We start from the raw sequence: 23,973 nt of genomic DNA, 5'->3' as shown, positions 1-23,973 counted from the left end.
TGGGAAAAAAAACAACTTGTATTTGTTCATTATTTATTGTAAAACATTGCTTTGTGTCTGATTATTTTTTAATACTTTTTGAATAACTTTCTTTTCATGTTCTAAATTTGATAACGCCGAAAAAATTTGAAAACTCTCTTAACTAAGGACCTCTGGTAAAAAAGTTGGAATGCGCCTTTTTTCTACTTAATATGAAATTTCATTTCAAATAAAGAGACCCAGAATTTAGTATTTTAAACGCCAAGAATTTGTCTTCCAGGGGTCTCAAATTCATGATATTCATTTACCCGGGGGGGGGGGGGGCTGAACCCCCGACCAGTGCGCTGGCCTGGACCCGCTCCAGACCCCTCGCTGTATACAGGGTATTTTGTGCTTATACTTCATCAAAGTTTTAGCTACACCCCTGGGAGCTGTCTACTTTCTCTAGGCCGAAGGGTGGGTGTATTATTCTAAATATAAAATTGTCAAGTCTAATGATACTTTTAAAAATCCTGACGTTTTCGAGCCGCCTTTGTAGAGGGGAACTGCAGATCTGATTGTAGGAGGGGGGAAAGATTTCGGAGGAAAAAGGCTAACATCTGTCCAATCCGTCACAGTTGTGTCTGCGTAGGGAATAATTGATATGAATCAAATGCGCCAATAAATTATTATGTTAGATTTATGTATGATTTATACATGTGACGAGCACGTGTTAGAAATAAGGGTTTGAAATGTGGCGCGAAATCAACCATGATGTAAAGCTTCTCACAATACGAAAATAAAATATCATTGCCTGCCAATGTAGCTATAACTGATCGAAAGAAGATCTTTATTCTCTCTGGAAATTTTCAAAATACTTTTTCTTGAAAGTTTAGTTTTGTAATCGGGGCTATGTTTTTTTAATGTACGAAACTGAACTCGGCTTCGTTGGCGATTGTATCTCGACATATCTAACCCCTGGAAACTTGTCATTACTTCTTCAGTTTGATTAAGGTGCATTTTGGAGGGTAAGATATTTATGAATTTATTAAAAAAAAAAGATTTTTTCATAAAAGAGTTTTGAATTCATAATAATGATCGAAAACACGTAAGTTAGACTGTGGTGTACTTAATTCTGGGTAAAATTTGACTGTACACCGCTAAGGAGGCATATAATCACGTTGCAGGCCTAGTTAGTGGAAAGGTGCACCCAAACCGAGGTATTGTATCAGAAATTAGGAGTAGTTTGTTAAATTGTAGATATTGTTGTGTAATATCAATAGATACATATATTTTTTGACTTTCACAAGTGTATATTACACATGGAACTGATTTCTCACTTAAGGAAATTCGAACGTTTTGCATCCGTATTGCATCACCAACTCATTTAGGGTTTAAGTATATATGTGTTAACTTACTATATTTGGTGTAATATACAGACTTCGTGTGAACGAAATAGTCTTAGCTATAGAGAAGTGTCCCTGAGTCCAGGTATAAAGTGTATGATGTGTTTGCCCATATGTTAACATGTATCCGTCATTGCTCCCAGAGTGTGAAAGGATTTATAATAATAATTAAACTAAAAGGCTCCAGGGGGATATTTCAGGCATTGTGTCTAAGGAGAATCATTACTTAAAATATCCGAGGTAGTAAGTTTGTAGAATATGGAGAAATAAAGTGAAATCAATTTTGTAGCGAAGGAAGGGGTCCAAGATGGCATCCTCCCATGTGTTGTTTTAGAAGCTGGTATATAATTTTTTAAAATAAATATCATGTTACACTCTGGAAGCAAGCTAGCCCCTGTGGTAATTGGACACATTTAGATGAATGGAAAATATAAATTATGGTACATGGAATAAAAAAAAATCACTAATAATGTACTATACATAAAGTAACATATAGTATATGATCCACAGACATTCTACATTGTTTATTGTAAGCTGACAGTGTTAGAAGTGCTAAATATTTGTTAAAATATCCTTATTTTGAATTGTCACAGAATATTAGTGCTCCTAGAATTAGGGTATAGTTAATGCCTTGTCATTTGATGCAACTGTTATGTAATCAGCATTGACTACTTATGTACTTCCTAGTCTTCAGTATTCATTTTTCTACAATATTTAATATTTCTTTATGCTTGATTCATCTTTTTGAATATCAATTGATCATTCTTCATACCTACCTTTTTTTGTGGAAAAGGTGCTGAGTGCATTAATTATCTGATATTTACAGACACATCATTCAAACTTCCTGATTCACCTGTATATTGCCTGAGGATTTCTTTGTGAGAAATTTTATTTTTTTCCCGCCAAACGTCTTTCTACCTATTCTTACTTTTTAGGTGTAGCAGGTTACACCAACCATGGAAAGCAAGTTGACAGGTACAGAGATTAGAAATCTGTTTGTGGATTTCTTCAAGGAGAAGGAACACATTTATGTACATTCCTCCTCAGTTGTTCCCCTTGATGATCCCACTCTTCTGTTTACCAATGCTGGAATGAATCAGGTAATGGTGTCTGTGTGCTGTAAAATTACAAATGGAATGTTAGATCGTAAAGGACTTATCGCATGTTTCTAAATTATTTGAAATTAAAAGCTTAAAACGTTCCTTATGACCACAGTTTATAAATGTTGTGTTTTTGCTGCAGATAAACCGCGGTAATTAACCAATTATTGACTCAAATGAAAACCTCTGAATTAAAAATCTAAGTTAATTAGATAGCAATTATGTGACCCTGTGACGTCAAAGGCGACAATGGCTGAACAGCTCTACAGTTAATCTTACTAAAATATACGCGATACAACATGAATATTCTGCATTGTGGACGACCACATCACTGATTTTATTGATATGAAATTGAATATCCAATCTTATATTTTAGAATTGTCAGCAAGGAAAAATCTGTTAACATTGTAAAAATAGCAGCGACGATATCGAAGGAGACACGGCAAAGACGAAGAAACTCGCCATCACAATACAATTTGATTTGTCATCTTATCAAATGTATTAACTTAATTGATTTACAAATTTAATATTGTATAACTTTGTTATTCTTTGTTTTTAGCATAACATTAATTTACTTATGTTTTGTAAAGGATGGCAGTCTTGAAAAATAATTTTCAGATCACGAAACATTGCCGTAATCCGAGCTGTACAGATTCTGAATGTTCCGAATAAAAAACGAAAATATCTCAAAAGTCTTATACCTTAGAACTAGTTAATGTTTCTAAAGTAATGAAAAAGCACGCTAGGAATTAATTTTTTCAGCATATTTCGTAATTAAGCTGCATTTGTCGTTGATAACTCCATAAATAGTTTACATATTCTCATCTATCTATCCCTGAATTGTCGCCTATGACATCAGAGCAGTATTTCGCCGAAATCTGACTGAAATATGCATATTGCCGTATTTGAATTTCAACTCTCAATATCACTTAAAATATGCTTTCAATAACATTTATTGTATTCAGTATTTTAATAAACAAGGTTTTAGATAATATTTTTCATAAAATTACGATATTTGAAAGATCATGCGATAAGTCCTTTAAGCGTGTAAAAAAAGTACCTCATGCATTTAAAAAGTGAAATAAGCCATATAAAATTGTGATTACAGTCAAGCAACAGTATGAAAAGGAAATCATTTTTAGCTCACCTCGACGAAGTCGAGATGAGCTTATGCTATACCCCCGGCGTCGGCGTCGGTGTCGGCGTCGGCGTTAGCGTCGGCGTCCCAGGTTAAAGTTTTAGGAGCAAGTCCCATTCCCAAGTAGCTATAAGCCCTACCTGGACCAAACTTAAATGGATGATGCATCTAGGGATGGACACTACCAAACTTGCTTCGGATGCTGGATCTGACCTAGATTTTCCAGATGAGTGACCAGGTTAAAGTTTTAGGAGCAAGTCCATTCCCAAGTAACTATAAGCCCTACCTGGATCAAACTTGCATAGATGATGCATCTAGGGATGGACACTACCACACTTACTTCGGATGCTGGATCTGACCTAGATTTTCCGGATGAGTGACCAGGTTAAAGTTTTAGGAGCAGGTCCATTCCCAAGTAACTATAAGCCCTACCTGGACCAAACTTGCATGGATGATGCATCTAGGGATGGACACTACCAAACTTGCTTCGGATGCTGGATCTGACCTAGATTTTCCGGATGAGTGACCAGGTTAAAGTTTTAGGAGCAGGTCCATTCCCAAGTAACTATAAGCCCTACCTTGACCAAACTTGCATGGATGATGCATCTAGGGATGGACACTACCACACTTGCTTCGGATGCTGGATCTGACCTAGATTTTCCAGATGAGTGACCAGGTTAAATTTTAGGAGCAGGTCCATTCCCAAGTAACTTAAAGCCCTACCTGGACCAAACTTGCATGGATGATGCATCTAGGGATGGACATGGCCACACTTGCTTCGGATGCTGGATCTGACCTAGATTTTCCGGATGAGAGACCAGGTTAAAGTTTCAGGAGCAGGTCCATTCCCAAGTAACTATAAGCCCTACCTTGACCAAACTTGCATGGATGATGCATCTAGGGATGGACACTACCACACTTGCTTCGGATGCTGGATCTGACCTAGATTTTCCGGATGAGTGATCAGGTTAAAGTTTTAGGAGCAGGTCCATTCCCAAGATACTATAAGCTCTACCTTGACCAAACTTGCATGGATGATGCATCTAGGGATGGACATGGCCACACTTACTTCGGATGCTGGATCTGACCTAGATTTTCCGGATGAGTGACCAGGTTAAAGTTTTAGGAGCAGGTCCATTCCCAAGTAACTATAAGCCCTACCTGGACCAAACTTGCATGGATGATGCATCTAGGGATGGACACTACCACACTTGCTTCGGATGCTGGATCTGACCTAGATTTTCCAGATGAGTGACCAGGTTAAATTTAAGGAGCAGGTCCATTCCCAAGTAACTATAAGCCCTACCTTGACCAAACTTGCATGGATGATGCATCCAGGGATGGACACTACCACACTTGCTTCGGATGCTGGATCTGACCTAGATTTTCCACATGAGTGAATTTTAGCCATATTTTAACCAAATTAGCATGGATGATGTATCTAGGGATGGACACTTCCAGACTTGCCTTGGATTCTGAATCTGACGTACATTTTCCAGATGAGTGACCAGGGTAATTTTTTTGGAGTAGCTATATAATATTATGGCCTGTTATGATTAAACTTGCATAGATGGTGCATCTAAGGATGAAAACTTCCAGACTTGGTTTGGATGTTGGAACTGACCAAAATTTTCTTTGATTACTTAACAGGTCAAAAGTTTTTTGAGCAGGTCTATAATTAAATCAAACTTGCGTGGATATTGATCTTGGGATGTACCCTAACTAGAAAAAAAATATGATGTGAAATTTGCCTTACTTGTAGATAACATTCGTCGAGGTGAGCTTCGTAATCTTTGATTACCTATGTTTATTATATAAAACTGTGATTAAATGAATCTACAGTATGGAAAAATTCTAATTTTTAATAATAAATTTTATCATAATTATGCTGGCCAAGGTTTCCAGTAGATTAATTGATTAAGCATTATTATAAGAAGAGGTTCCAGGTTTTAAGTACCAGTCAGGTCTCTGTATTTTATTCCATTCTGTCACATGCTATATAACCATCATTTGATCTCATTTCTCTTGTAAAGAATACAAGGCTGGTTTAGGCCTTAAAAAATTAATAGCGATTCTCTGTAACCACTTAAACTTCTTTGCCACGCATGGTCACCGATTTTGATGAAACTTTGCCCTTTATTACAACTTGACACTAGAAACATATATCAAATAAAATTTCGTTGCTATGTGTCTAGGTTGCCATGGTAACAGCCAGAAAAGTTGAAAAAATTGAGATTTTCAGCTACTTTGAATCTTTATCAAGCCTTAATAAAGACTAAGAAAAACAAACAAACCATTCTCACAAAACCATGACACCTTGTTGCCAATTATGCTATAAAGAAACTATTTAGAATTTATCTTTAAGTAAGTGGTAACCATGGGCACATTTGGAATACATTTTAGATGCTGAAAAATGCTGAAAAATGCTCAGTATTCACTAATGATAGATGATACATGATCAAACTCAATCAACAACCAAAGAAAAACAATAAAATTATTTGACCTTAAGTAATTAGGTATTGGCTATATTATTCTAAAAATAACTTTCATGGTTGCTATGGTAACACAGTGTAATCATGCAAAATCTGTTGCTAAGATTGGGTTAACGCTACTATCTTGAGGAAAAACAATAAAATTCATGACTGGCACATATACATCCTTAGGACTTTGCAACACCGACAACATAAGAAAAATAGGGATTAATTGTTACTTTGCAGTGTAACCATGGAAACAACATACCAGTTGTTTAAAGTGATATTTTTTGCTGCTTTAGGAATTTACTTATCTTTTAATAAAGAAATATATTATTTGACTCACCTTGAATAGAACTTATCTGGTAGAACTAAAGTTGAATATCATATATTGATAAAGTTTGTTGAAAAATACAACACTGTTGCTATGGTTACCAAGAAGGGAAAATGTTCGATTTTGTTAATTTTATATCAATATTAAATCCTATGTGCCAGCTTTTTGCATCCAGTTAGAGATTGGGTGGTAGTCAAAATTGAAAGTCAGGTTAGTTGTTCATATATATCAATCATAAAAGTTTTGGGAATCTACATACAAGGGTATGTATCCAAGGAAACATAATATTTTTCAGATTTTTATGCATATTTTTTCGGCTTATTTCCATAGCAACGCTCTATTTAAAGAGCTGAATTTGAATTTTTTGAAATGTGAAAATTAGGGTCACACCAACGCCTTTAAAAATTGATCCTCAATTATATAGAAATATTCTTTTTTAAAAGATAGGATAAGATTAAAACACTAAGAGAGTAAATTTAAAATTCTTTTGTGGTATTAAAACCATGGCAACCATTGCCAACCTATAAGAAATATCACATTTCGTCTTTGGTATATGTTACAAGGATCTCTTGTCTATTATTTGCTTGCATTTCAACCTATACTTGTTTTTAGTCTTAAGCGTATGACTTTATAAAATTAAATGAACAAAATTATTACTTTTGAATACTTTGTTTCCATAGTAACGTATATAGTAGTTGATTTACCAAACATGTTTATCATGCATTTAAGACAGCAGGCCTTACACTTTCAGAAACAATCATTGCCACTTGTTTGCTTTGCTGCAAACGTTAACTGTGGGACTCTGAATATGTTGAAAAATGCCATTTTTCAAACTTTAGGACATGTTGCTATGGTAACCATGACACGTAGCAACCAATTTTTGCCTGATTTGAGTTTACAGTATCAAAGACTTTTATCATAGAGAGTTTGGAGAAATTCTGAGACTATGCGTGCCACAGCTCTTATATAAAAGTTAAAGTCATTACAGAGAATGGCTCTTAATAACTTGGTTCTCAGGCCCGCCCGCATCTCATTCAACAATGCACATTACCCATTTTTATCCTCAAAGGAATAAAATAAAAATTCTCTCATGCGCTCATGCGGTGCCGAAAAAAATCTGCAATCCCCGACCGCATTTTGACTGCATTTTAGAAACAGTAAAACGTTTGACAAACATCAAGATGATCCAGACTATTGGCCTTAGCCGCCTAGTTAAAAATCAAAAATATGGCCTTTGAGTTAACAGGCTAAGACATCAAGATTAAGTTTAGCCATGATTGCATTTATTTCAGTGCAAAGTCATAAGGGAATGACTGTAATACTTCCATGGTACAAAGTGGAGGTTTCTGAAGGTTTTTCCATGCTAGAACTCAATCAATAACGCTATCAAAGATGCCTCCCTCAACCTCGGAACTTGGATGTCAGCAAGATTCGCAGATTCGCGGGTATGTTAAGGAAGCATACAAATCATTTCTCGAGAAATTTAGATTTTTTAAAGAAAATTAAGATTGATAATTTGTCAAAGTCGCCGATAAAACGTAAACTATTACTAACTATTATATAAAGACACGGAGTGTCTGAGGCCAATTAGTGCATCATCTCGACGTCATCACGTGACTGCTATTAATAGCAAAATATTCCTAAATAAAAAAGTTCACAGAACAACAATACCCCGGGGTTTAATAATTTCTTTGAGTAAATAATATAGTTGAAAAACATCTCTTATGCCTAAAAAGTGCTGCTAGAATCCCACTGTCCGGTCGGGAAAATAATTATTCCACATATTTGCTCGAAACCTTACCCGGTGTTTTGCATTATATACATATAACCCGAGATATTTCTTCAAACCATGTTTACCTCACGATTCTAGCAGCACTTTCCAAGTATTTTAGAACACAAACTTCCGATATGTACAAACCTTATGTTTTTAAATATCCAGCTTAGTGTTGTTCTTTTGCATTATTGTTGTCACGAATGACAGAGGAAAGGCCAGCCGGGATACGTAAATAGCTGACTTTCTTCAATAGAAGATATAATCGATGTAAATAAATCAACATACCTGTTTAACAAACTTTAACTTCACATGAATAACACAAAATATTCACGGTATTTGCTTCTAAACCCCATTTTACGTATCTTTTTACATGCCGTCTTACCCAAATTCTCGTTACACAACATGATCGATTCTCAAGTTACTTGTTGAACAGTTATGACGTCATCGGTCGGAGATTTTAATTTGAGTGACAGATACAGCATAATAAAATAAACACATTTGATTTTTGTTAATATTTGCACGTTTCTTTTCATTTTCAGGAGTTAAATTATGTCTCTAAATAACAATATTAAGAAAACCTGTGTTCTAAACTTGACGTCATCTCGCCTACTATGACATCATATTGTATCACTGATTCAGTCAAGTCAGATTATCTTAGTGCTTCCTTAACACCCCTGCGTTTCATTAAGTGTGGGTAAAAGACTGATAAATTTGACAATGTTTAATAAAATCATAAGCGCTATTTATAGTGCTGAAACACTCTTAGATTAGTTCTGTTATGTAAGCAATTGACCAGAACCATCACTAAAAGTGTTGGGTTCTATAAGTTTAACACATGTCTGGTTTTTAAGATGCCTTCATTTCACTAATAGAGAAAAGAGAAAGAAGCAGGAAATAAATTATCTTTGATTTCTACACTCACTGTTTAAGCACTGTTGAATAAATGTTGCTAGTTTTGAAATTATATGAAAAAAAAAATCAAAAATCCGTCGTCTGTTTTTTACGAGATAAGAAGGGGAAAAAAAGCCTCCCTCCCACATTTATTTCTGAGAAAACTGGTCTGAGAACCAAGTTATTAATTTTTTTTGGCCTTAGTAATGTATGTTAGGTATTAAGGTGTGGAAAATATTTAATATTTTTTAAATTCTTTTAAATTTTTACTTTTCCAAACAGATGTTTTTTGTTTATAGTTCAAGCCCATCTTTTTGGAGATCGTAGATCCCAATAGTGACATGGCTAAGTATGTGAGAGCTGCCAACTCCCAGAAATGCATCAGAGCGGGAGGAAAGCACAACGATTTAGATGATGTGGGAAAAGATGTGTACCATCACACATTCTTTGAAATGTTGGGAAATTGGTCATTTGGAGATTACTTCAAGGTTTGAGCAAATAAAACACAGATTGTGTTTAAATATACTTATGATAAAAGTTATTTAGTTAAACCATGTATACTAGGCATAACTCTTTTCACAATAGACACAATTTTCCATAGCAGTTAACTGTGAAGCAATCAAAATACCACATGTTTGAAATGTGAATTTCTAATTGGTGTTAAGAAAATATATCTCACATATAATATTGAAAATTATGTATTTTATTGGAATGGCATGTCTATGCTTAGAATATAAACTGTTTTATGCCATTTTATGAATCAATATTTTTGAAAAATATTTTTTTTATTATAACTAGACTGAATGCTGTGGCTGGGCCTGGGAATTTTTGACAGAGAGAGTTGGTCTTCCTAAAGATCGCCTGTATGTCACATACTTTGGTGGAAATGAAAAGTACGGACTACAGCCAGATGAAGAAACAAGGAACATTTGGCTCAACTTAGGGTAAATTATAACTCAGTCCACTTTTCTTCTATAAGAGTAGATTCTTGCTCATGACAGATCAGTAGGTTCCTCTTTTTATGCATGTTCTCTCCGTGACGATAATTGTACCATCTCCTTAACATATAATCAAGATATATATTTCTTTAACATTAGAATTAGTAGGAAAATTGGACAAAGGATGAGGTTTATGATTATTTAGGTACTCTAAATATACTGAAATTTAGGATGGTAGAAAAGGATATGACTTTAAAAGCAGTTTAAGAAATCCAATGATCACACTTGTAAATATACTAATAATATATACATGGGGATAGATTTATAAGAAGCAAACATGTTAATTACAAGTTCTTTGTTTCAGAGTTCTTCCAGAGCATGTGTTATATTTACAAGTTCTTTGTTTCAGGGTACCCCCAGAGCATGTGTTATATTTACAAGATCTTTGTTTCAGAGTTCATCTAGAGCGTGTATATAAATTTACAAGTTCTTTGTTTCAGGGTACCCCCAGAGCGTGTGTTACCATTTGGGATGAAGGATAACTTCTGGGAGATGGGAGAGACAGGCCCCTGTGGTCCGTGTACAGAGATTCACTATGACAAGGTCGGAGGCCGTGATGCTAAAGCCCTAGTTAATATGGATGACCCTGAGGTCATTGAAATCTGGAATCTTGTGTTCATACAGTTTAACAGGTAGTTTAGTTAATGTACATTTTCATTTTTGGCTTCTTAAGATAGTGAAGGCTAAGAGTTATGATATTTCCCCCTTAAAGAGATAGGACAGTATTTAGCTTACTCTAAGATAAACAGATGGGGCAGTATTTAGCTAATTCTAAGGGAAACAGATGGGGCAGTATTTAGCTAACTCTAAGATAAACAGATGGGGCAGTATTTAGCTAACACTAAGTTATACAAATGGGGCAGTATTTAGCTAACATAAGTTATACAGATGGGGCAGTATGTATCTAACCTAAGTTAAACAGATGAGACAGTATTTAGCTTATACTAAGTTACACAAATGGGGCAATATTTAGCTAACACTAAGATAAACAGATGGGGCAGTATTTAGCTAACACTAAGATAAACAGATGGGGCAGTATGTAGCTAACACTAAGTTAAACAGATGGGGCAGTATTTAGCTAACACTAAGATAAACAGATGGGGCAGTATTTAGCTAACACTAAGTTAGATGGGGCAGTATGTAGCTAACACTAAGTTAGATGGGGCAGTATTTAGCTAACACTAAGTTACACAAATGGGGCAGTATTTAGCTAACACTAAGATAAACAGATGGGGCAGTATGTATCTAACACTAAGATAAACAGATGGGGCAGCATTTAGCTAACACTAAGATAAACAGATGGGGCAGTATTTAGCTAATTCTAAGTTAAACAGATGGGGCAGTATTTAGCTAACACTAAGATAAACAGATGGGGCAGTATTTAGCTAACACTAAGTTAAACAGATGGGGCAGTATATAGCTAACACTAAGTTAGATGGGGCAGTATGTAGCTAACACTAAGTTAGATGGGGCAGTATTTAGCTAACACTAAGTTAGATGGGGCAGTATGTATCTAACACTAAGTTAGATGGGGCGGTATTTAGCTAACTCTAAGTCTACAGAAATGTCCTTTAATTATAGAGAATCAGAAACCGAATTGAATGAGTTACCAAGGAAACATTGTGACTGTGGTATGGGACTGGAACGTCTTGTGTGTGTGATGCAGGGGAAAACATCCAACTATGACACAGATCTCTTCACTCCGTACTTTGACTTCATACAAAAAGTGAGAGCTACGAAATCTTTTATATTCCGTCATGTCAATGCCTTGTGTCTTATGAGAGAAATAAAATGTACTTTCTTTATATTATTTTCTTTTGCTTATACATGTTATTGCATTACAATATATATAATCTTTGATAAGTTATGGGAGTATAGTTTCATTGTTAAAAAAAAATAGCACTGGAGTGCAGCTATATTTATTTCAGTACATATCATTTCATATCTTACAATGCCTAAACATCATACCCTATTCATTCTTCTACATAAATATTAATTGCTTCAATTTTTACTGAAGTAATAGAGGAAATTTTACTGATGAAAATGTAAAGTAATAGAGGTAATTTTAATGATGAAATAATATAAAGTAATAGAGGTAATTTTAATGATGAAATAATGTAAAGTAATCAAGGGATTCTTACTAATGAAATAATGTAAAGTAATTGAAGAATTTTTATTGATGATATAATGTAATTGAGGAATTTTTACCTATGATATAATATAAAGTAATTGAGGTGTTTTCCTTCAGGCAACAAATTCTCCGCCATACCAAGGGCGTGTTGGAAAATCAGATGTGGATGGAGTGGACATGGCCTACAGAGTGTTGGCGGATCATGCCCGGACACTGACCATAGCTCTGGCTGATGGGGGACAACCTGATAACATGGGAAGAGGGTAAGGACTTTAAGGATATATCCTGTAAAAAAAATCCCTCATTTGTGTTTGATTTATGTAGAAAAGCAATCGTATTTCACTGTTCTAGATCTAAAAAACTTGTAGATTAAGCGTTAACTAGATGATTTGATGTGTCTCTAGTTTATTACATATAAATTGTGCTTTGAGAGATGTGTGTTCATGTCAAAAAGGGATTCATGAAACTTTTACTTAGGTTTAGGAAATACTGTAAATTCCTAATTTTCAAGGGGTCAAATTTTCATGGATTGAAGAAAAAGTATTGGTTCAAAGGGATTTAAGTACGTGGTTGAAGAAGAAACTTAATAATATTGTATAAAATATTAGCATTTTATGGGGGATATATATCATACCTCAAAAACATAAAAAATTAACCCCCACATAAATTTGTGATTTCACAGTATTTTATAACAATATAAAAACTGCACGTAAGGTTTGAGTTTATGATGCAAGTATTTTGGAGCCCATTATGAGCATTTTATTTACAGCTATGTATTGAGAAGAATTCTGAGGCGTGCAGTGAGATATGGCTCAGAAAAACTAAATTCCAAACCAGGAATGTTTGCTTCATTAGTAGATGTGGTTGTGGACTCTCTGGTAAGAGCTGAGATAAAACAATACAAAGAAAGAACAAACAAAATACATTTTTAAAGAGTAAAACAATTTTACTTTCCTATATAAAGACACATATCATGGCCACCAACGTTCTTTACCATGTCACTGAAAGATAAGATTTTTTTTTTCAGGGAGATGCTTTTCCAGAACTTAGAAAAGACCCAGATATGGTAAGTTTAAAATTTCTCATACATTAACAATAAATCTCTACTCAGAAGATACTAGTTTTAGTGATCAAAAAGACATTCAATTTGGGGACAATTTGTGGTAGAAAATTGAAATTTCTATAATTATTTTTTTCAAAGGAATACTTGATTTAAAAAAAAAATGAATAAAAGGATTCAGTTAAACATTATTCTTTGCAAGCAAGTTTGCTCTTGTGTTTTTCTGCTGAAGAAACATTTTGTTAGATTCATTAATTTATAAATAATAGTGAATCTTTAGAGAGTGTATATTGATACTTTGTAAATATTTATGTTTGCTTTAAATTCAGATCAAAGATATCATCAATGAAGAGGAAGCTCAGTTTTTGAAGACATTAAACAGAGGTCGAAGGTTACTAGAAAGAACTATAGGCAAACTAGGGGACACAACTTCTCTACCAGGTCTCAAGTTAATTTCAACTATTTAGCTCTGTTTTAATTAAAGTCAGATACATTTAAAAGTTCCTTATTTTTGCAGAAATATGCATGATGACTTGGAAATTGTGATAAATAAAATGACCAACCCAGACAGTTCTATTTCATCTATAAGGATACTTTTCAGTTTTATTGGTGAAAATCTAATACAGTTGGTTACAACACAGCACATGGCTATGGAAAGCATGTAGTGATATCTTCTTTGATTATTGTAGGTGACATTGCGTGGAGGTTATACGACACATATGGATTTCCTGTGGATCTGACGGAGCTGATGGCCGAGGAGAAGGGCCTCAAGGTAGACATGCCAACGTACGAGTCCGCCAAAAAAGAAGCTCAGGTAAACTCTTTGTTGGAATAAAACCAGGTAAAATGAGAGATATGAATAATTGTTTTCATCCACAATTTTAACCTTGGTCATACCTTACCTTGGTTATAATGTTTGAAATACAGTAAAACACAGTTAAAGTGAACACACTTTTATATGAATTCCTGGTTACAGTGAAGTGATTTTCATGCCTTGTAGTTCTGAGACCTATTATAAACACATGGGATATAATGAATTAAATTTATAATGAACCAAAATACATGAAGGTCATTCCTAGTACTTTGCTCTAAGCATGTTTAACTATATATTTATGAGACAGAGATGTTGTATTTGATGAAGACTGACTTGAACTTCAATGTCCATACGGAATGTTGCCAACAGGGAATAAACGCATGCTTTAGCAATATAGATTTAATTTTTGATTTTTATAATTACATTTTTATGAACATATAATGAAAGAAACATCTTCTACTTCTTTTAGTAATCTTCTCTTGAAAAGTAAAGTTCCTACTGGCCTTTTAGTAAATTTGAATGTGCTGTGAGAGTTTAGTGTTCCTCTCAGTATTTTCATTAATTAACATCTCTAATATAAACAAAATGATATCAGAGAGAAATGTGTTTTGACAGATTTTGTCCCAGGGGTCAGGAGGAACTGTAGCTGACTTGATTGGGCTGGATGTACACTCAATCAGTGACCTCCAGAACAGGGGGGTTCCCACCACAGATGACTCCCCAAAATATAAATACCAGGCTACAGAGAATGGCAAATACAGTGAGTATGTCATGGACATTAGAGACATATAAAATATAAATACCAGGCTACAGAGAATGGCAAATACAGTGAGTATGTCATGGACATTAGAGACATATGAAATATAAATACCAGGCTACAGAGAACGGCAAATACAGTGAGTATGTCACGAACATTAGAGACATATGAAATATAAATACCAGGCTACAGAGAACGGCAAATACAGTGAGTATGTCATGGACATTAGAGACATATACATATCAGGCCATCGAGAAAAGCAATTATATAATTAGAGACATTCAATAACACATAAACACTAAGCACCAAGAATGACAAGTACAATTATGTGTTTGAAGAAAAAAGAAAGGTTTGATGATCTGACTGACAAAAAGTTAAGTTTCTATTTTAAGCCAAACTCTCAAGTGAGCTTTTTGGATCATAATTTACCAGTTGTCTATATTTTATGGCATGCTGTCTGAGCTGAGGCACTTGTAACATTTTCATATTCTCACCTTTATCAACGGACTGTTCATGTCAATTTCAACCAAACTTGGCACACAGAGCATCCTTGAGTAAAGGGAATTCAAACCAGGACCTCAATTATTATGCTGTTACAGTTTTCTTTGTCAGTTTTCCTGATTCTCTCCAAATTTTCTGATGATACATTCCTTGTAATTAACCTTTCTAAATTTTATATTTCCTCTGAGAATTAAGTTAAATGAAATGATGTTTCTTTTCAGCATTTGAACCAGCTACCGGTAAAGTGCTGGCCCTGCGTAAGAACAAGGAGTTTGTAGATGAGGTGACCTCGGGACAAGAGTGTGGGGTATTACTGGATCAGACCAGCTTCTACGCCGAGCAGGGAGGCCAGATCTATGACACAGGCTTCATGGTCAAAGAGAATGATCCAGTAAGGGCATAAGGAAATATTTAGCTATTCTTAAAGTACTTCTAAGAATTTCTTTACATGCAGAGACTAAATCACATTTATCTTCAGTAAATAATAACCAAACTGTGCTTAATCATTTTATTATTCTCAATAGTCTCTGTAATTATGTTGTTTTTGTGTACGAAATTGAGTTAGTTTTTAATTATGTTAAATTTGTTAAGACTATAGATTTCAGTAAATCATTATTAGTAGTACCCTATGACTTTAACAATGTTGAATTTGCTTCAGGATGTGGAGTTTAGTGTGAGGAATGTGCAGGTCAGAGCTGGTTACATCTTACATACTGGTGTTGTAGAGGGAGTTCTCAGAGTGGGAGACACTGTACAACTCAATATTGATGAGGTGAGATATTGAACAATGCAGTATTGAAGAGGTGAGATATTGTACAACTCAATATTGATGAGGTGAGATATTGTAAAACTCAATATTGATGAGGTGAGATATTGTACAACTCAATATTGTTGAGGTGAGATATTGTACAAGTCATTAGTAGAAATTGTACAACTCAATATTGATGAGATGAGATATTGTACAACTCAATATTAATGAAGTGAGATATTGTACAACTCAATATTGATGAGGTGAGATTTGTACAACTCAATATTGATGAGGTGAGATATTGTACAACTCGTTATTAGAAATTGTACAACTCGATATTGATGAGGTGAGGTATTGTACAACTCAATATTGATGAGGTGAGATTTGTACAAATCAATATTGATGAGGTGAGATATTGTACAACTCATTATTAGAATTGTACAACTCAATATTGATGAGGTGAGATATTGTACAACTCAATATTGATGAGGTGAGATATTGTACAACTCAATATTGATGAGGTGAGATATTGTACAACTCAATATTGATGAGGTGAGATATTGTACAACTCAATATTGATGAGGTGAGATATTGTACAACTCAATATTGATGAGATGAGATATTGTACAACTCAATATTGATGAGGTGAGATATTGTACAAATCAATTTCGATGAGGTGATATCCTGGTCACATCTTAAGGATGTATTCTGCTGTGATAACTTTCATTAAACTTTTTCAATTTTGGCACTTCAGTTTGATGTAAATTGTCCCAGAATATCATTGTTTATTTACCTCATGTACATGCCTATCCCCTCGGCATATGTTTAGCATTAAAAAAAATTGTCCCTTGCCACCTTCAAGAAAACATCAATTTTCAAAAATATGTAATCTTGTCTGATTTTCTTTCTAATTGGTTTATTAATGTACATCATTTTATATTTGAACAGGAAAGGAGATGTTCTGTCATGAAGAATCACACAGGGACCCACATGCTGAACTTTGGACTTCGAGAAATACTCAAGGAGGCGGACCAGAGGGGCTCACTGGTGGCTCCAGACAGGCTCAGATTTGACTTCTCCGCCAAGGTTAGTTAAGAGTATTATTATAAATGATCCAGGTATTATCTGTTTATTCATAGATTTCCACTTCCATGAGAGCTGATTTCTTCAACATTTTGATGTTGAGAAATGTTTTTAATCTGTTTGAGGGTAATATTTGTGATCTTTTTCAGGGTAATGTTGACATTTGTAGTCTAGTTGAGGGTAACATTTGAGATCTTTTTCAGGGTAATATTGACATTTGTAATCTGTTTAAGGGTAACGTTTGAGATCTTTTTCAGGGTAATATTGACATTTGTAATCTGTTTAAGGTTGAGATCTTTTTCAGGGTAATATTGACATTTGTAATCTGTTTAAGGTTGAGATCTTTTTCAGGCTAATATTGACATTTGTAATCTGTTTAATCTTTTACAGGGTGCAATGAAAGTATCAGAAGTAAAGCAGGTGGAGGAGATTGTTAACAAAATGGCTGACAAAAATGGAGAAGTGTTTGACATGAATGTCAGTCTGGCTGTTGCCAAGGCGATACAGGGTCTGAGAGCTGTGTTTGATGAGGTGTGTAGCTTGTTATTGTATCAGTAACTTTCTTATCATAAGAATTAATATCCTCACATATTTTCACTTAATGCTCTTTAGTATTGTGCAATAAATCTGACCATGAATTCCACACAATCTAAATCTAGCCGAAGTTCAAACTCTTCTATGGGAAGAAAAAAGAAAAGCATAAGTAGAAGCATTTTGAGATAATGTATGTCTGAATGAAGCTCTGAATGACTGTTGGTGGGGTACAAGTATTTTTTCCCCATCCTCAGGTGTATCCAGACCCAGTCCGTGTCGTGTCTGTAGGGGTAGATGTCAAGGATCTAGTGGACGACCCCATGGGCCCAGGTGCCTCTCTCACCTCCGTGGAATTCTGTGGGGGAACGTAAGTCTAGTTTGCTGATAATATCGTATATATCAGTAACTCTAACTTTTAAATTGCTCAAAGAGAGGAAATAACCATCAACCCTGTTAATTAGTCAACCTAATGAATATTGTTTAAATTTGAGCTCCTTGGAGTGAAGTATTTTCATAGAGCCATTCTCTTACATTATATTTCATTCTTAGACATTTGAAAAGATCTGGACATATAGGGCGCATGGTGATAGTGTCTGAGGAGGCCATTGCTAAGGGGATCAGAAGAATTATTGCTCTTACTGGACCTGAGGCTGTCAAGGTAACACCATTCTGTCCTACATTACAACCAAAGCCATCAAGGTAATGCCATTCTGTCCTACATTACTCACTGAAGGCCATCAAGGTAATGCCATTCTGTCGTACATTACACACTTGAGGCCATCAAAGGAATGCCATTCTGTCCTACATTACATGCCCAAGGCAATCATGGTAATGTCATTCTGTCCTACATTACACACCCGAGGCCATCAAGGTAATGCCATTCTGTCCTACATTACACACCCGAGGCCATCAAGGTAATGTCATTCTGTCCTACATTACATGCCCAAGGCAATCATGGTAATGTCATTCTGTCCTACATTACACACCCGAGGCCATCAAGGTAATGCCATTCTGTCCTACATTACACACCCGAGGCCATCAAGGTAATGCCATTCTGTCCTACATTACACACCCGAGGCCATCAAGGTAATGTCATTCTGTCCTACATTACACACCCGAGGCCATCAAGGTAATGTCATTCTGTCCTACATTACATGCCCAAGGCAATCATGGTAATGTCATTCTGTCCTACATTACATGCCCTCCTCACTCACTGTTGGTTTGTATTATGGTGAACATGGATAAGTTTGCATGTATTGACAGGTGTTACATACTAGTACTCTGATGTATTATCAATCTAATTAAAATTAGATGTTCCGAATCCACTACCACTTCTCAAACATCTAACAACATCCCATTCGGGGTCACGTCAGAGTGACCTTTTGATTACCCAATGAAATCACTGTCTCCGAAATCTTGTCTTATAGTTCGAATGCATTTCTTTTTTTACTGCCAAACCTAAATGCCCGAGGGGGTTTCATAGTAAACAAAATATGCATGGTAAAGACCATGCTATATATGAATGTGACGTGTGGGATATATAGACGTATACATGTAGTTTGTGCATTTTCGTTTGCATTATTCAGGTAAGAATGCCAGACTGGCAGACTATACATTCAATTTATACTAAAATTACTTTAATTCAACACAAGACAGTCTACTGAGCATCAATAATGTAAAGATGTAGCCGTGGAACTAATTTTAGAATCGTATACAGAAAGTTGAATCTGATTGGCCAAATTTCTTTTATGTTTATTCATAATACAAAGGTTGCTCTGACGTGACCCCTAATGGGATGTTGTTAGATGTCTGTGAAGCGGTAGCGGATTCGGAACATCTAATTTTAATTAGATTGATGTATTATACGTACATGTTGACAGGTATTACTTACCAGTAGTTATGATTTATATGTATGATATTGACAGGCGTTACATACCAGTACTTTGATGTATTATATGTATATGTTGACAGGTATTACTTACCAGTACCCTTGTTTTATATATATGATATTGACAGGCGCTACATAAGGCTGCTCTGTTGGAGAAGTCCCTGTCTCAGCTACAGACCGAGGTAGAGGAAGGCTTAAAATCTAAATCTGTCTCGGAGAAAGAGCTCACACGCAAAATAGTCTCCTTTGATGATGTAAGTAATTAAGCCTCATCATGTGTTCAGAGTGAATTTTGTCCCTATACATTATAGTTTTATAACTGTATACTTACTTAACCTACAAATAAAACAGACCATAATTAGCAACATTTTGTTATCTGGAATGAATGTTAAAAATTAATACATTGTATTATTTACATGTATTAATTATAAAAATTAAGACTATTATTTTAACCAATGAACAAAAAGGAACAAAGATTGAGGGACAGGTGCGATGAGATATCAATACATAGAACACAAAGAATAAACTATTCCAGCTTTCTTTCTTGTTTGAGAAACCTTTTGCAAGTTGACCAAGATGATTGCCATGATTGAGCATATCATTTAAGACAGTGAAAAATAGAGGGTTGAATCAAACACTCACTGGACAGAATCAGGAGTAACTACAGAGGGAAGTTCTTTAATGATAAAGGCATTTTCAAACATATAATTTTTTTTATAATTTTGTTTTATTTTATGGCAGGAAGTTTCTCAGTCTTTGATATCTTACTGGAAAAAAGATGAACTTCGATCTCAGGTGAAAAAACTCAAACAGAAGATGGACGACCTAGATAAGAACAGGAAAGCAGCCATAATGACAGAGGTCAGTACTGGTCAGGACAGAGACTGCCTGGCCTAGATCTCTTATGAAGACAGAGGTCTGGCCCCAAGACCATAAAATGAGAATAGACTTAAGTCAAAAAATTTTAAATTTTTAACATCTTTAGTTTTATTTAATGTATTTGCTTAAAATTTTGCAATTTTATATAACATTTAAATTCAGATATATGATGAAAATTTTGTTCCATTATCAAAATTATTTCAAAAGTTTTATTGGTTTGAAATTTGTACTTGAGTCTGTTCTCAGTTTATGGTCTTGGGGCCAGTTCTGTTCAGGACAGGGACTGCCCCTCTTAGATCTTTCATAATGACAGATGTCATCACAGGGACTGCCCCTCTTAGATCTCTCATAATGACAGAGTCAGTACTGGTCAGGATGGGGACTGCCCCTATTAGATCTCTCATAATGACAGAGTCAGTACTATTCAGGACAGGGACTGACCCTCTTAGATCTCTCATAATGACAGAGTCAGTACTGGTCAGGATGGGGACTGCCCCTATTAGATCTCTCATAATGACAGAGTCAGTACTATTCAGGACAGGGACTGCCCCTCTTAGATCTCTCATAATGACAGAGTCAGTACTGGTCAGGATGGGGACTGCCCCTATTAGATCTCTCATAATTACAGAGTCAGTACTATTCAGGACAGGGACTGACCCTCTTAGATCTCTCATAATGACAGAGGTCAGTACTGGTCCAGACAGGGACTTGAGTCAGTTTTGGGACTGTCCCTAGATTGTAATGACCAAGGTCAGTACATGGACTTCACAACTTGTATCTCTCAGATAATTATGTCAGGTTGTCCATGAACACATCTCGGTAACAGATGTGCCTCATAAAATTTTAGGGGATGCATGATTTTTATATTTTTCTTTTTAAATATAGGTGGTTGAGGAGGCAAAGAAGATGATTGAAAGCAATCCTAACCAGAAATTTGTTGTGCATGAATTCAAAGCTGATGCCAATGCAAAGGTAGAATATTCAAAATGTTAAGCAAGTAACTGTCAAGTCTTAATCAACCAAAAAATGTCAGGACATTTTATAACATTTACTTGTAAAATCTTTTTTGCAGGCCCTGGATGCTGCAATGAAGCAATACAAAGCGCTCAGTCCTGAAACTGCTGCACTCTTCTTTACAGTCGATCAGAATGCTGGAAAAATTGTCTGCATGAGCTGTACACCAAAGGTAGCTAAACAAGTTATAAGTCCTCTCTTATTGTTTGATCATCTGGATACGAAAAAAATCACTGGCACAGGAGCATAGATTTTCATTATGCTAGGAAATGCATCAATCTTGACTATAACTGATTAGGATTTTATACTGAATAGACCGACTTCTGTATATATTCATTAATATATTCTTCATTTTATTTTACTTTCAGTCCAGTATAGCTGCTGGTTTGACTGCTAATGGCTGGGTAAATGAAGTTGTTCCCCTTATCAATGGTAAAGGAGGGGGTAAGGAAGCCTCAGCTCAAGCCACAGGTACCAAGACAGGGGCCCTCAAAGAGGCCATCAACATTGCCACCAAGTTTGCAGAACTTAAACTTTCTTGATGAAGGAATTGTGGGATAGATCTGATAAAGGAATCATGGGATAGTTTATCTGGATATTGTAATTTACATCAACATAAAGTCGCAACTCTCGGACATTTGTTTGAAGCATTTTTGCACATTTAAAACAAACACATGTATGAGTATTTTAGGGTATTTCAGATTCTTTTGGACTTGATAATTACAACATCATTCATAAATTAAGAATCTATCAAGTGTGAAATATACAACAATTGTATGACAATGTGTATGTATTTAAAGTGAGTTACAGCTGCAGTTTGTGAATTTCACAAAATCTCTTTTTTTAACAAAGGACTTTATGACTTGGTATTTTGTCTCCACAAATAGGCAGGTCTAACATAAAATGATATACAAACACAGTAATAATTAAAATAGATGTATATTCTCTTCAACTCAAACACAGGACTTGAATGCAATATTTATTGACTATGAAAAAAGAAATCAAGTGTATCTGTTGAACGTATTAAAGAAAAATGTTAAAAAATAAAATGAAATTCTTGATACATGTATAGGCTTTGGTTTATATATTGGAGAGTCAGTCTCTGGACTGAAAAACTCTTAGAAGAGTACACATCATTTCAAAGTTGATTGCATGTGGAAAATTCAAGGATTTTCTTTATCTACTAAACAAAACTCCATTTTTTAACAACTGGAGTGAAATCAACCTTTTTTAGCTCACCTGAGCCAAAGGCTCATGTGAGCTTTTCTGATCAAAATTTGTCCGTCGTCGTCGGCGTTGTCGTAAACTTTTCACAATTTCATCTTCTTCTCCAGAACTACTGGGCCAATTTCAACCAAACTTGGCACAGAGTATCCTTTGGTGAAGAGGGTTCAAGTTTGTTCAAATGAAGGGCCACGCCTTCTTCCAAGGGGAGATAATCATGAATTCATGAAAAATAAATGGCATCATTTAAAAATCTTCTTCTCAAGAACCACTGTGCTTGAAAATATGAAACTTATATGGAAGCATCCTCAGGTAGTGTAGATTCAAGTTTGTTCAAATCATGACCCCCGGGGTTGGGTGGGGCCACAATGGGCGATCAAAGTTTTATATAGGAATATATAGGAAAACGTTTTAAAAATCTTCTTCTCAAGAACAGCAAAGCCATGATTGGTCATATTTATATGGAAGCATCCTCAGATAGTGTAGATTCAAGTTTGTTCAAATCATGACCCCTGGGGGTAGGGTGGAGCCACAATGGGCGATCAAAGTTTTACATAGGAATATATAGGAAAAATCTGTAAAAATCTTTTTCACAAGAACAACAAAGCCATGATTGGTCATATTTACATGGAAGCATCCTCAAGTAGTGCAGGTTCAAGTTTGTTCCAATCATGACCCCCGGGGGTAAGGTGGAGCCACAATGGGTGATCATAGTTTTACATAAAATACATAGGAAAAATTTGTAAAAATCTTTTTCTCAAGAACAGCAAAGCCATGATCATTTTTTTTTAATGGGTGCATCCTCAGGAAGTGTAGATTCAAGTTTGTTTAAATCATGACCCCCCAGGGGTAGGGTGGGGCCACAATGGGCGATCAAAGTTTTACATAGGAATACATAGGAAAAAGCAAGCCTTTTAAAATCTTCTTCTGAAGAACAGCAAAGCAATAATCAGTCATATTTAAATGCAAGCATCCTCAGGTAATGTAGATTCAAATTTTGTTCAAATCATGACCCCCCAGGAGAATAGAGGGGCCATAACAGGAGATCATAGTTATACAAAGGAATACAAATGATATATCAATAAAAATTGTCTTCCTAAGAACAGTGTAGCCATTATTTGTCATATTAATTCAAAAGCATCCCTTTGAAGTATAGATTCAAGTTCAAATTAACCCCCCCTCCCCTCAAACCACTTTTATATCAAAACTTTTCAAGACTCGACTGATTTCTGCTTTTTCCTAGCCAGAGTGCTCAGGTGAGCGATGTGGC

General features: G+C 35.2%; 1 protein-coding gene across 1 annotated transcript; it reads left to right on the top strand.

Moving 5' to 3' along the window:
• Window positions 1-1,118: 1,118 nt before the first annotated feature.
• On the top strand, window positions 1,119-22,544 carry LOC133171759 (alanine--tRNA ligase, cytoplasmic-like). The gene is made up of 23 exons (XM_061306558.1): window positions 1,119-1,178; window positions 2,300-2,464; window positions 9,372-9,560; window positions 9,871-10,016; window positions 10,511-10,702; window positions 11,652-11,796; window positions 12,319-12,464; window positions 12,971-13,079; window positions 13,229-13,267; window positions 13,591-13,702; window positions 13,951-14,075; window positions 14,691-14,835; window positions 15,555-15,724; window positions 15,992-16,105; window positions 17,030-17,167; window positions 17,555-17,695; window positions 17,953-18,065; window positions 18,248-18,356; window positions 19,715-19,840; window positions 20,328-20,447; window positions 21,351-21,437; window positions 21,538-21,651; window positions 21,848-22,544. The coding sequence occupies exons 2-23, from the start codon at window positions 2,321-2,323 to the stop codon at window positions 22,019-22,021; spliced, it is 2,898 nt and encodes a 965-aa protein (XP_061162542.1). The 5' UTR covers window positions 1,119-1,178; window positions 2,300-2,320; the 3' UTR covers window positions 22,022-22,544.
• Window positions 22,545-23,973: the final 1,429 nt, after the last annotated feature.

Source organism: Saccostrea echinata, unplaced genomic scaffold (genome assembly GCF_033153115.1).
Source record: "Saccostrea echinata isolate AGI-Se365-2 ecotype Australia unplaced genomic scaffold, CSIRO_AGI_Sech_v1 ptg000054l, whole genome shotgun sequence".
Classification (NCBI taxonomy): Eukaryota; Metazoa; Mollusca; class Bivalvia; order Ostreida; family Ostreidae; genus Saccostrea; species Saccostrea echinata.
The sequence above is the reverse complement of the archived record's forward strand: the minus strand, read 5'-3'. Positions and strand labels throughout refer to the sequence as shown.